A 14768-nucleotide genomic window follows, 5' to 3' on the forward strand; every position below is an offset into this window, starting at 1 on the left:
CAACTTCACACTCCAGCATAATAGAAGTGTTGCATCTCTGAAGCAGGGACACATCAGAGCCGGAAGTGTCAATGCTGCAGCAATCATGGGATGCACGTTTAGCAGTCACCACTCAAGGCTTCCAAGAGCGTGCAGCACACACGTAGCTGGCGTTTACATACAAGCTTTGTTTGTTCCATTTGTTTCATTGCCATTATGCTTATTTAGGGGAAAAAAAAATACTCATTCTCATGAAAGGAAGCCGTTAAAACTAAGACAGTTTTCCATTATTCCGCAGCAAAAGCACTTCAATGGTATAATAAAACAGCTGCCATTCTTCTATAAAATACACCGTGTCAATAAAACAGAGTTGTGCCAGTTGAATGCAAGCCACTCTCAGGGCAGATGGCAAAGACTTGAGGATGAGATCCAGCATAACGTCATCTTCCTGGGACCGGCTGTGTACCTGACGATTCCTTCTGCTGGGAGAGCTCTAACAGCACGTTCCAGAAGTAGGGACCCAACATAGCAATTCTTGGGTGCTTCCATGTCTGAGCCAAAAAGCAGTCCGTGAGTTACATGAGAAGGAGGGGGCGGCTGTATTGTGAACGTGTAGCATGCTTCAGGTTGCGTTTACATGCTCCAACACAATCTGAGAGTTTGATTTATGAAGTGTAATAAAGGACTTTATTTAAGTCCATAAAGATGGAATCAAAGAGCCTAAAAGTACCTTCCCCAGTGCGCCTGGGACGTCATCTGCTGCAGATGATGAGTTCTCGCCCTGACAGGTAATGCCACGAGTCAGACTCAATCAGCCATGTGTGATTACAATGTTCTGAGGTCCTGATCTCTCTTTAGACTGTTCTGACCTGGTGCCAACTGCCTACTACAAGGAAGCAGAGTTTCAAGGTCTGATCTGTGACCTTACAGGGGATCCCAGATCACCAGCAACAGAGTGCCATTCCCCGGCTTTATGGAGAAGTAACATGAAAACCTAATTCAAAACAGCTTCACTACAAAATTATTTCTCCTATTTTTTGGATCCCAGCCTCAAGCCCAAAAAATATTTTTTATCAGAAACCACACTTGGAAAGAATGCAGCTTTCAAGCAATGCTTTCAGTCTGCTGCACATCACGATTTTGACGTTCCAGGTCGGGAAAAACAAAATTGAAACTGTAAACCCCACGTGAATTTGGAAGCCTATCCTGCAGCACACTGTGATGAAATGGACTAAAAATAACACCTTCAAAACAAACACCAAGCCCACAGCAAAAGCCCTGCACCAACCCTCTGACCCTACATCCCAGCACTGGAGGAAGCACGACCAACGAGGGCCCGGGAACCACACGCAGCAGGCCCAGAGCACACGGCCAGAGAAGACTTTCTCATTCACAAGTTAAGCCGAAGCACATTAAGGTTTCAACCACCACATTATGATGCAGAGGGAGGCAAACGGCCCCTCTAAGTAACCATCATCCCTTCGCTTTAACAGGAAACTCTTACCTGCAGCGCCCGAGAGCGTTTCATAAGCACGAGCTGATGACAAAGCACCCAGGGAGGCTCCTGGCTGTGCACAACTCGAGTGGTATCACAGCTAATACGGGGAACAACTTCTGACGGCAGATTCTAAAGAAACTGTTTTGAAATCCTCGGGAGAGAGCGGCAACTCGAAGACATCCGTGAAAGTAAAACTAATCAGGAGCCGATTTATAAGGCTCGGGGGCCATCCTCCCACCAACGAACCGTACCCGAGCCCGTCGCGACCACGCAGCACCCCGACCCCGCTGACGGCCGCGGGCGCACAGCCCGGCTCGGAGGCGGCACACCCCGCGGCCCCGAGCCGGGCGCAGCCATTCTGCCATCTTGGCGACAACGGCCGACACGGCGCTCCCCGCTCAGCCGGCACCGAAGCCCCCGCCGCGGCGAGGAGAGCCGGGCGGCGGCCCGGGGACAGAGCCGCCCCGCCAGCCGCCCGCGAGCCCCGAGCCGGCGGCCTCCTTCCTTCGCTGGGAACCGTTTACGCTATCATCACCGCGGCATTTTTTCCGACTTAGCTGTGAAGTTGCTCCACCCGGCCCCGATTGTGCAACGGCGCGGCCTCGGCGCGGCGCTTCCGCCGCCGGCGGGTCCGTGCGGGGCGGCGGGGCCGAGCCCGGCTCCGGGGAGCGCGGAGTGTGCGCGCCGCGGGATCCCGGAAAGGGCCCGGACCCGCCGAGCCGCCGCCATCTTACAATGCGGGAAAGGCGCCGCACGCCGCGGGGAGGCCGGCGGGACCGCTCCGCTCCGCGGGGAGGGCCCGGAGCGCCCGGAGAGCCCCATCCGCCGCGGCCGGGACGGGCGGGAGGTCGGCGGGGTCGAGCGCGAGCGGCGGGGCCATCCGCGGGGCCGCCTCCGGCCGGCGGGGTGCGGCGGCGGCGGCCCGGGCCCGGCGGGGCGAGGGGAGCTCTCGCCGGGCTGCTCTCGGCGGGCGGTGTGGCGCAGCGCCTCCATGATGAAACGACAAAAAAATAAATAAAAAAAAAAAGAAGACCAAAGCAAAAAGAACGGCGAGAAGCGAGGGCGGGGCGCGGGCCGCTCACCTTGTTGATGCGTTTCAGCGCCATTGTGTGCGAGTGCCGCCGCCGCCGGGGCCGTCTGTGCGCCGCGGTGACTCCGCGCTCCGCTCGCGCTGCGGGGGGGCCGGGAGGAGGGCGCGAGGAGGAGGAGGAGAAGGAAGGCGGGGAGGGGGAGGGGGCAGCCGCGCCGCTCCTTCCTGCGGAAGCCGCCGAAGGGGGCGCCCGAGCGGAGCGGAGAGCGGCGGCCGGCAGAGCGCTGCGGACGGCGAGCCGTGCGCTTGAGGGAGCGCTGCGTCCGCCGCGTCCCGTCACTGCCGGGAGGAGCAGCAGAAGGAAGGGGGGAGCCGCGAGGCGCCACCCGACAAACAGGAGAGGAGAGCAGAGCAAGCGGAACAACGCCGCGCAGCGTCGCCGTCGCCGGCCAGGCCCGAACCCGGGGGAGGAGGGGGCGGAGCGTGCCTGTCTCCAGCCACACCCCGGGGGCTGCACACGGGAGGGGCGGGAAAGCAGAGTCAGGGGGCATTGTGGCTCCGCCCGCACAACGGGGAGGGGGGGGTGCGTGCGTTGAGGTGTCTCGCGAGAGGTGGGCGCGAGCCGCGCCGACGCAGAGGAAGGGAGGGGTGGTTTGGGCCCTGCCTGCCGAGCGGCGTCTCTGCGGTGCCGCTCCCCCCGGTACTGACGGCGAACCGCCGCCCTGCGCGGCGTAGCGCTGCGCGCACAAAATGGCCGCGGCTGGGCCTACATCGCTGCGATGACGCGGCGGTATCCTTCCGCGGGAGGGCACTTCGCACTTCCCCGACCGTGTGTCCTTGCGCTGCTGCGGAAATAAGCGCTGCCCGCGCTCGCTTCCGCCACTACAGAAACGTAAAATAAGGCGGCCCCGTTCCGAGCTCCCGGTGCTGCTGCCCGCCCGGCCGTGTGCCGCAAAGGGCACCGCAGCGCCATAGAGAGGAAGGGGGGTCCCGTGGAGGAGCGGCGGCCCCGGAACAAAGGGCCGGGCTGAGGGACGACGACCCATCAACTCATTCGTTATAATGGCCCGATAGCACTGCTGTCGGTTTTTTGCTACCTTGCGTGCTAGTTATGACTAGCCCGGAGGAGGCAGCACGTTATAAAGCTCCTTCGCTTTGCTTGTTTCATGGTACTGTCTGCATACTCAGGAAGTGCAGCCCCGAACTGTTCTGTTCATGTTCTTATCGTCTTAATCGGGAATAGCACTGCAAAACACCTCGCTGTTCTTCGCCCAGTGTGGGTTAGGCAGCGTTGGTACGCCCTTCCAAAGCACCACTACAGCTGTATTTCTGTCACAGAAGCTGCCTTTTAAATTGCTTACACAGTTCCTTTTCCTTTACTCTTTCTCGTCTCGGGAGAGGTATATAGCAATATTTCAGTTGTACGTTTCTAATTTGAGGCTAATGACCTCCAGTGTGACTCCATATATAATAAAGATATTTGGCTTGCGTTTGGCACTTTGCTGTATAAAAGAGAAATAAAGAACTGCACAGACATCCTGTTGACAGTGTGTACTTGTCCCTGCTCATTTAATGCAGTGGGTGTTGTTAATTTGGTAAATCAAGTTGTGTTTCCTGCATTTCAGCAGTTGTGTGTTAAATTCCATCAGTGTTTTGTATTGTCTTTCTTTACAGCCGTTAGTGTAAATGCTCAGAAATAGGTCTGCATTTATTGCTTTAGAATACTTCTTTAGAGAAATACTTTATTGTGCTCAATGTTGTTTATATATATATATATATAAATATAAATTTAAATATTTACCTTTACACACAGTTGAGAAAAAGAACTAAAAATAATGACTGTTAAGGTATGAAACACAGTCCTATGGCCATTTCTGCAAGTCACAGCACACAGTGCTGCTTGGAGAACGTTGTACGTCTCACCTTCACCTCCTTTACCTCAAACTCTAAGGTAAAAATCATGTAGTTTCCCCTCAGCTTTGGAAGTGAATAAAGAAGTAGAATTTTTACTTAAGTAGGAATACTTGTGTCACTAAGGCCTTGCAACCTTAATGTATTAATGTGCCATATATATAATGAGTTTCTCACCCTTACTGTATGGAGTAGGTGCACTGTAATACTACTTGCAGAGATGCCTCATATTAGTAATATAAAATGCAAGAGGCACAGATGATGGATGGTGAATATGAATGGGTGTGGCAACTCAGTGTGGGATTACCTGGTCTATTTGGGCTTGCTTCATTTTAATTTGATTTTTGAAGCTAATCCTCAGAAGCGGTTGAATAGAGCTATGTCTGCCACGTCTAATTCTTATACACCAGTGAAGCTGAGTTTAATTTTCAGAGGTTTATTATGCAAAAATTGGTCAGCAGATGTGGCATGGTAATAAACAGTTCCCAGAAAATACCCACAACAAGCAAGCTGACTTGAATTTGATTGCTTTTTTAAGCACAGCATTGCAGGGTCCTGTGCAGCCATGTGGTCGACAACCTCTGAAGGGAGTTTTGCCAGTTTGCTTCAGCTGCTTTGTGATGGTCCAGCAGTACAAGCGTGAATGGAGATTGCCTTGATATAGCACTTCTCCCAGGATAGAGAGGACTCAAGGGAAAAGCATTCCAGACTTAGTGTATAACTTAGTGTATCTTGCTTGCACATCGATGTCAGGTTTTTCGCTTCTACTGTAAAATGATCACTCATTTTTACAATTCCAGCATACTTTTCTACCTGTCTTAGAAAAAGGAGGAGCAACCAAGCACCCCAGACACCAAGCAGCATTCCACTTACAGCACTTCATTATATGCAAGGGTCTTTTTTCAGGAAAAAAAAAATGCTTTGACAAAATAGCAAGACAGCCTCCTTATTAGTCCACACGGTAGATCGTTATTGGTAGCTCATTATTAGCTCCTGCTTGGAGGAAGCGAAACGCAACAGCTTCTGCTGCTGAAAAACAAAACACTAAGATGAAAAACAACAACAGCTCTCCCTGTTTGCACGTATTACCAGGCCTCAATTTTCTCTTCAGCATCCTGTCCAACTTGTTTTTCCCCTAATTATCATAAACTGCGCTTGCAGACAAATCTCTTTCTAGTCTGAGCAAAACTCACCTTATTGATGTCTGATTCAGTGGAGACCACGAGGAATAAGATCACAGGGAAAAGTTGATAAGATAGTTTGATTGCTTATTTTTAATGCAACAAGTAAAAAAGGCTGAGCTTGCCAACTCAAATGCCTGAGAGTGGAAGAAAAGCAGCTTTGGGGGTATCACTGGGCTCCATCTAACCCGTGTATTAAGTACCAAAGACCAGCAGCCCTTCCTGCATAGCTGGGGTCTTCTCCTCTTCACAAAAGATGGCAAGGTCATAGCTACTGCCCTTGTGTGCATGCTCAGCTCCCTGGCTACCTCTGCGTCTGTCACTTCTCTTTATGTTGAGAAGAAGACGTAGCAAAACCCTTTCACACCTGGAATCCAGCCCAAGGTCAATGCGTTAGGCAGCAGTTACCTTTCTAAGGAATATAAAAAGCTATTTCATATTCCAGCTTGGCAGCTCTTCATCAGCCATTCTTTCTCAACAACTTCTCTGACATCCTCACTGGAACAATTTCCAAACTCTCCCACCATTGCGTTGCATAGCAGTGCTTTCTATCTCACTGCTAGGCGGTGGGGCAAAACATTATTTTAAGCTTTTGCTGCTACCTGCAAGGCGTTGTAAGCTCTAACAGTTAAGTCCACACACAAGTCTCAATGAAAAACTCGAGCGCTTTGTTGAATAACGGTGTGCTGAAGTTTCATGGCTTGCATCTTTTGGCCTTCAGGATTTTACTTAACACTTGATTGCTTAGTACGTTTTTAGTCTTGTAGTGACAATATAGTGTGAAGATTTTCCTGTTCCTTGAAATCCTTGGGAAAAAATGAGAGCTATTTTACAAGAAGTAAGTTTTGACAACATCAAGTTCATTATCAAGTTCATCATTCATTATTATATACTTGCAGAGACCTAAACAATGGTATGTCTTAAAATTGCTACAGAATATTTATCACTATTCATACAGAGTATTCATTTTTTTCCAGCAGAACTACCATTCGATCTAAAGGAACACAGACGCTCCTTTCAAGTGAGCAGCAGTTTGCGTCGACAAGAATGTTTATTTTCTGTGCTGATTCAGCCCTATGGATATTAAGTGTGAAACCTCATAGATGAGCATATGCACGGTGTAATTACAGTGCTACTTTTGGAAAAAAGATAAGTATTCTTGCCATGCTTTTACTAACTACATTACCTTTCTTCATTTGTATGAATTCTTTACATTCACAGATAAGCACACATTATATACATATGGCAAAATAGCATCTTAAAGCAGGGGTGTGAAGGGCTAAGAGGTTAGGCACAGTTGCTAAAACAAGCTTAATTAAGCAGGTAAAACACCACTCTGGAGCACATCAGAGTTTTATCAGTTTCAGAAGGATGAGTTACGTCAGTTCAAAAAGATGTTTAAAAATGACCTACTTTTATGGCTTCGGAGTGGGTTGTTTCTCCTCGTTACCCCTGTTTCTTGGACCCCTTAGGCTGCCTTCAAACGGAATGCTGAGGCTGCAGGAGTTAGCACTTTTACCAAAAGTGACCGCACTTTTGCAGCAGTACTTAATTTGGCCTATTGCGTTTACTAAAGGAGATATCAAAGGACAGTCTGTAGCCCTTCCAAGACATGGCTATTTTTTATCACTTTGAGGTAAGTGATTGCTAGTCAGATTCAAGCCATCTTAACTCAGTTGCTCCTCTAATGCTTCTTCTAGGATGCAAACACATGGCAAACGACAGTCTTTAAGGAGTGTTTGGGCTTGACAGATGGTTTGAACAATTTACTTCATATGAGGTAAACGTTCAGGTGAGATGTACAGGAATAAGGTTTATTATTCAAACAGGCTACATAACATATTTAATGACTCCTTAGTATAGGTATGGCTGGTCAGACTTCAGAACATGCTGGGTTGGCCGATTTGAAGTGCAGACTTCAATTCATCTGCATTCTAAGTTCAAATTTCACAGTTTGATTAGGTACAGGAAATTATTTAGCCTGTGCTAATCAGGACACTGGTGGTGTGCTTTACACTGAAGCATAAAAAGCCCCTCCTCTCAGCCAAGACAGGACGCTTCCCCAGAGAGCACAGCAGGTCCAGAAGTCCAGGGGCAGGGATTCTGTCTGAGCCCACCCGCCTCAACTTCAGCAAACTACCTGCCTTACCCATCCCCTCTTCTTTAGAGGCAGTCCTTCTGGTCAATAGTTTGCATATTTCTAGCTAAGCGGACGTTACGCTTCAGACAAGGTAGCAGATTGACTTTATGTTTCCAGTTAGACACTTTTTTTCTTTATTTTATACAAAATAGGGCTACGTTTCCCTGGTAAAATTACATAACCTTGTACATTGCACAGCTTTAATTGTTTGATGCCCTATTGACCAAATGTGTAATAATGATTTCAGTAAATAAGAAACTCCACAAAAGTACTTCAGTGGTTTTCATTTTGTCTTTGAACTGACAGGAGTACGTGCTGTGTATTCAGACAAGGCATTTACCTAGCCACGTGTTGTGGTGCTGTGACTTATTTCACTTCTTTTTTTTTGTCCTTTTGAGCAATCTCATTTTTAAAGGTATGGCTGATCTTCTCAGTTTCTGGTACGTCCCAATTAAAACATCCAAGAGCTTGCTTAGACCTCAAACACCCAGGTAATTAGAGACAACTATGGCTCTTGGAAGGAAGGAATATTATTCCAGTTTGCTGTCATATTGTCATTTGGGAAATATTGCTGGTGACTGTAAATCACCAGTACTGAAATTAGCCAGCTGTTACACCGTTCATCATTATGGTTACAGGGATGGATCACGGCAGTATTTCTGAGTGAGTGGGTTGTGACACACAGAGTAGTCATGAAACATGGTCAGATGATGGCACCTCAGTGAAAATTTTGCACAATATAAAGCAAAGGCAACCTGGCTTCTCTGCTCCTGAGAACTTATTTTTCAAGGTCAAGGATACTTTTCAGCCTCTCAGGAAATACAACATAATTTGTCACTTTTACAGCCCATAAATGTCAGTTCCTTTTTATGAAGACAATGAGGGTTGCAATTTCTTCCTTTTTTTTTCCACATTCAGTAATGATACTGAATTAATGAATTATCTGATTAAAAAAAAACCTGTGAAAAATGCTGGTTTAAATATTTGGTAGTGGAATCTAGAGATGCCCATTTGCCCAGTCATACCAATTTAAATGAGAGAGAATTTGTTCGTCCTTTCTGAGTACTTGGAGGCCTGTTACATGATTTTATGATCTCTGCTCAGTTCCCATATTAGAAAAACAAACACTGCTCTAATTAGGCAGAGAGGTTTTTGGAGACTAAACGATATGCTCCTCCTTACATCATTTAGGATATTTGACAGTAACAAATCATATCAGACAGGCAATCTGAGGGACAGTGTGTAGCACCCTCTTATACTGTACCTGCTTCCCAAATAATTAGAACATTTCTGTCCCCAAAGCTGTCAAAATCACACTTTGCTCAGGCCTCAAACTGCCACAAAAGTGTAAAAAAAAAAAGAAGAAGAAAAATAATTAAATTCCCCCTGGGGAAGGTAGTATAAAATGTTCTCAAACATCCTACTACACTTCCCGTACACACTCGTGACAAGAATAATTTTCAATAAAAGACTTTCTGCCCTAGAAAGAAAGTGGACTAGATTTCTTTCTATTTTCCAAGAGTGCTCTCCTGGCATGTTGATCGAGATGAATGCCTCTCAATTACTGTGTATTTCTTTTTCATTTTCCATTTGATTTCTACCTTTTATATTCATTAGGCCTACATTTCCTGTGAAGTAACTAAACCTTGTAAGCTTTGAGATGGCATGGTTATCACCTGCATTTTGTGACAGCTGCTTTTGCTGCTGATTAGAAGAGAATATAAACTGATTTTTAAAAAATGCATGTACTTTACCAGCTTCATAGCTCCCTGTACTGGGGTCAAGTGCAGGACTCATACAGAATCCCAACAGCATCATAAAGGGTAAGTGAGGAAGTAAATTAAAATCTTCAAGGCAATAGCCAGCTACACAGATCTGGAAGTGCACTGAGCCACTGCTGACCTGCAGGAGCTTAGCTGGAGATAGCCCTGAAGAAGGGAGGCAGACTCAGGAATCTCCGGCTGTAGGTACACAACAGCGTGGGGAGGAATGATGAAGTGCCATTTTACTGTGGTGACAGTGGGCATCGTGACACAGGAAGAAGTCAGAGCAGAGTGCAATCATGCTGCACAGAGCATGTACTGTCCTCAGCAGGGGCATCCAGTAGTTTATCTGTGCTATAATAGTCACTGCCGATGAATGCACATTGCGTCACAGGAATTAGGCTGTGCCATGCTCACCTTTGCCTTCCAAATTGAAGGAAGTATCTGTCAGTGTCAGCTATTACACCAAGGGAGTAAAGTACTCAGGGAGCAAATACACACTTAGCTGTCCAGTCGAGGGTATACAGTCTTCACTGATAGCAAATATCAACGCAGTTTAAAAGAGGACAGCGCCACCAAGAACGTATTGATGTACAGCACTTCTTTGCCCTAAGATTCCAATGATAAGACAGTAGGTTGTGTTTTTTTGATAGCAGCATTACTTCACATCTGCCCGTTGAGCAGCTGTGCTTCACAGATTATACCAGCTTTGTCCTCTGTAGGTTCTGCAGTGCACAGGAGGATGTGTCTGTTTTTCATCACTGCGGCTTCCTCCCAGGGGACAGTCTGGGGATTTTGTAGCCTGGTTTATTGCAAAAAGCCATGCAGAACCTGCCACAAATTGGTAAGGTATCTGTTCTGATGGGGGTGTATTAGTGAATCCTAAGGATGCTTGTTCGGTTTTGAATAAAATTTGTGAATTAACAACTCCCTGGAAGCCAATAAAGTTCCAAACCTGCAGAAGTCTTTATGCAACCAGCGATCGGTCTGGATCATGTGAGCAGTTACCTGTCCAATCAACTAAATAATGAGGATGGAAAGACTGGATCCAAATTTAAAACTCACTGCAATATTAGATTTACTGTGCACTTTCTTGTGCATCATCAGTGCTACTTGATTGATGCTCCCTACAACAGCGTCACATCGTGCAACATCAGTTACTTCCCATGCTTTATCTAAAGGCAGGAGGAATCAGTAGCCCAGCACAACCATTTGGATATTCATAGTTTCATCTTGTGTTATTTTTGCAAATATTCCAGTGACTGTGGAAACCACTACTGTGGACCAGTGCTAACCATTGCATAAAAAGACTGTCCAAGCTTGGAGAAAATGAACAGTGTAAATAGAGAGTAGCTGTACTTGATTTAGGGACATCAACACTGAAGCCACCTGCTCATTCCTGGGCTGGAGTTTTCTTCAGCTTTGTTTCATACCCCAACCCATTACTTACGGGTAGCGTTTTCCTGAGATATTCCCGGAAGTAATAGTCAGAAGTAGAAGTTACATTGTTATGCCTGTGGCTGTGAGATCAAAGAATGGCTATTTCTTAGAAACAACTAAATATAGGCTCTACTGCTCTGTTTGCTCTTGCACAAAGATACTGTGTTGGAATTTGAACTAATTCTTAGGAATCTTGCTAATTTTCCTTCATTCTTTTTTTGCCAATGAATGCACTACAACCTGTGGCAATAAGCAGCACTGTGAGTCACAAGGAACTTTAAAATACAGCAATAATACATGCTGTATAACACATACTGTATATACAATACAGTAGGACACTACGGCTACATAGGCAGTTACAATAGCATCTGCTTTCAAAACATAATCATTACGTTGTAAAATTCTTAGACATTAGATAGATGATCAAATTATTTAGCAGTAATTTCACAGTGTGGTAGTTATGCTACCATAAAATTACCCTACTGATTCTTTGCTAAATGCGATTTATTTTCCTAACCCATTTTTCTCCCAAACACAGTGCACTCCAGAGAGTAGTAGATATTTTCAATAAACCCCAGCAGCAGCCACTTAAAGTGCTAGTTCTGAGCATCAAGTGAAAGTGTCACATTGTCAGCTTTCTTCTAACAGCAATTAAGCTCTGGATGTAAAAATAAGAAATGAAAACCCAGATGAAAACCTTGCCTGCAATGCAAGTACAACTTGCTTGCAATGTTCATCAACATAAAGTGGGAAAGTAATCTTCTATAGATGGTCTTACAGATCATGAGTTTTTTTTTTAAGCCAATTTCCTTACTTCTTGAGACTCAGTTATTTAATACTTGGGTGTTGATAATGCTGCATACTGACGGAGACTACATGAAATGAATCACAGTTCCTAGGGCCCTCCTGGGCTGTACTGATTTTGCTACTTTTCAGGAAGCAGAAGAGTAAGAGATCTTCACATTCATCAGGAACAGCAACCAATCGAGCCCCACTGTGAAGTAATTCAAACACAAAGGGAGAGATCTAGCTTCCTCCTAGACAGAGACATGTATTTGCATGACACCCAGCCCAGCGGTGACAGACTACTTTTAGTTGACAACAGTAGTTTTGCCTGCTGCACAGATTATTTTAGGCATTCAGTACTGATAATGGCAATGCCAATTCTAAGAAAAATAAAACATAAATATCATCTATCAGTGTTCTTTCATTTGCAAATCCTAATGTGTTCTAGACAGAGCAGTATTAATTCATTTTACAGCTGAATTAAAGGCACAGGGACATCAAACAATTTATGAAGCATAACAGTGAGGAACACAAGCTGCTTCTTTTCACCCATGTTCAGTTGATTGGCCCAACTTTTGGATGCTGAAGGCAACTGTTACTTCTGTTGTGAGCTGGACCAATACAGCTTTTAGTAACATTATACTTAGTAGAATAAACTCTACCAAACATAATCTGCATCTTCTACTATTCTCCTCAAAGCACACATAGTAGCAAGATAATTGGGCTGGTTCTCTTCTGAGCTGTATTTTGGGAATTCCTTGTAAGAGACCTGAGCTAGCACTAATTATGTAGATCTCTTCATGTGGGCTTCATGCTGCTTCCTATCTGCAATGTACTTACTGGCTGAAAAATCCTGGTGGTGGAGGATTCCTAGTGCTGAAAGCAACAATCATATTCCAGTATTGGTGACTGTTCAAGTATCTGTGCTGGGCTTTTTGTGCTGTAATTTTTATTACAGCTGCTCCTATATGTCCTATCCAATTCTGGAGTTTCAGTGGCCAAGTTCAGTACAAAATGTATAGGAAGAGGCATTCTCTACTTTTAGAAGTTCACAAAGCATAGCTATATGTGCAAGTGAGATCTTCCAGATACTCAGCTGCACTGACACTTGAGGCATAAAGAAACATGGACATACCAACATGGATATTGTAACATCCTAAAGAAGCTGTGGAGTACAAATGTCCCTGTAAGGAATTCTATGTCTGTAACAGAAAGAAGATGTACAATGTCACACCTGCCTGGTTGAACTGATGTTAACTGATCTTAAGTTCTCACCCCATAACGTGGTCCCTAAAGATGGGCAACTGCGTAAAACACTGTTCTTTTCTTCAGGACAGGGCAAGTCTCAGCTTCCATTTTTCCCTCTAAGTCAAAAAAGAAGTCTGTGGTCAAGCTAGAGAGTGAACACAGACCTCCCGAGCCCCAGTTCAAACTGAATGTCCAAAGATCATCTTTTGCTTCCCCTTTGGTTAGTAGTCTCATTCAGCCTTCACTTTCTTCATAATTTTTCCATAACCTCTGACTTTGATGGTGTGCTCAGTGGAGCACAGGTCAAAAGGTGGCACAGAAGGTGTTTGGGAACTTCAGTGAAAGGTCAGCTTTCCTTCTGGTATCATGGCTAGCATCCAGTGCAGGAAAAAGGATGGAGGGAAGGACAGAGGCTCTCAACTTCAGCGTGAAGTTGTTTGATTCAGAGCTGGAGGATTTACCTTGTGTATCTTTAGATTCTTCCCATAGAGTTTCACAAACAAGGCTACATCATGACAGATGTCATTTGTAATCTTTGCAGAATAATCTAACATTTTGCTCTTTCATTATTTTGCCTAACAGCAGGCTTTTGCCTACCTAAGAAGGAATCATCTTAGGACATCAGACATAGTCATTACAAGGCCAAACGTAGGTGAGGCAGGGAACGGAGATACTCTGAGATCAGAGACTACTCTAGAAGGTGATTCATCAGGAAATGTTTGCGTAGGGTGACAGATAAGAAAGCAACATTTAGGCACAAATAACTTGGATTTGTTTGTCTTAAACTTGATTTCCAGTATTTTTTTTTTCCCTCAGTTCTTTGTGATGTTTTTAACTATTGGTTCAGATCGCTCTGAATGGAACACTAACGCAAATGGTGCAAGAAAACCAGAACTACTGAATAGATTCAGCTGGAACAGCCCCACTGATTCAAGAACCCTTTACCGAGCCCTAACCCAGTGCCAGGTTTTGGGGTGGCAGGGTGAGAGCACAGCTGGTCTGGGCAGCAGTGGCATGGTTTCCATGCAGAGACGGTGAGAACCATGCTCCAGTTGAGATCACACCAGGAGGGCTTCAGAATGAAGACGCTCCCTCAGCTTTCCCAGAGCCACCTGTGCTCAGTGCTCTGCAGGATCAGCATGCAGGGGGTTTCTCACCCACACGGTTTAAACTCAAGGCGAGGGGCGGCAGAACTGTGACCTGGAACGACTGCGTACTTCCATCCTTCCGTTGGCTACAGAGGGATGAGGTGTTGTGCCACAAGGACGGCTCTCCCGCACATCACATCAGACCTGCTCAGGTACAGCGTGCTCTGTGTAAGCCAGAGCCCAGCACTGGGCAAATGGGCCTCTCTTTGTAACATTAGCACCCTCAGCGCTCACACCGTCCCACCTCAGAGGAGTTATAGTATCATATGAGAAACATCAACCCTATGACGAAAAGTTTTTTTGTCTTTTACTTCAGTATTTCAGGAGTGTTGATGTGACGCGCAGCTGTAATGAAGCAGGGTAACAGTCACATACAACCCATAAATCGCAATGCAGACATTAAAGCCAAATTCCTTCTCCTCCCTACCTTAAGTCTTCCAGTGAGAGCCGCCGGGCCGAGAGAACCGTCCACCACCTCGCTCGCCTCAGCCCCGCGCCCCACCGAGGCGGCGCTCAGCCGCGCCCATCGCCCCTCCCGTCGCAACGGCCACTGCCCTCTGCGGCTGCAGCGCCCCCCTGCGGCGTTCCCGGCCCGAGCGGTGGGGGCGGGCCCGGCAGGCGCCGTTCCATCCCGTGGCGCATGC

At 46.3% G+C, this 14768-nt stretch overlaps 1 protein-coding gene across 4 annotated transcripts in view; it reads right to left on the minus strand.

Moving 5' to 3' along the window:
• UBE2D3 (ubiquitin conjugating enzyme E2 D3) overlaps positions 1-14624 on the minus strand; it is a 33724-nt gene extending 19100 nt beyond the window's left edge. For 2 of the 4 annotated variants that reach the window (XM_015285430.3, XM_015285429.3), the window contains exon 1: positions 1484-2666. In XM_015285430.3, the coding sequence (XP_015140916.1) occupies positions 1484-1507 (24 nt within the window). In that variant the 5' untranslated portion in view covers positions 1508-2666. Of the gene's footprint in view, positions 1-1483; positions 2667-14551 lie in introns of those variants that run through there. The other 2 variants (XM_015285431.4, NM_001031153.2) reach the window with 2 other exon arrangements.
• Between the last annotated feature and the right edge of the window lie 144 nt (positions 14625-14768).

The sequence above is a fragment of the Gallus gallus genome, chromosome 4, assembly GCF_016699485.2.
Source record: "Gallus gallus isolate bGalGal1 chromosome 4, bGalGal1.mat.broiler.GRCg7b, whole genome shotgun sequence".
Taxonomy (NCBI): domain Eukaryota; kingdom Metazoa; phylum Chordata; class Aves; order Galliformes; family Phasianidae; genus Gallus; species Gallus gallus.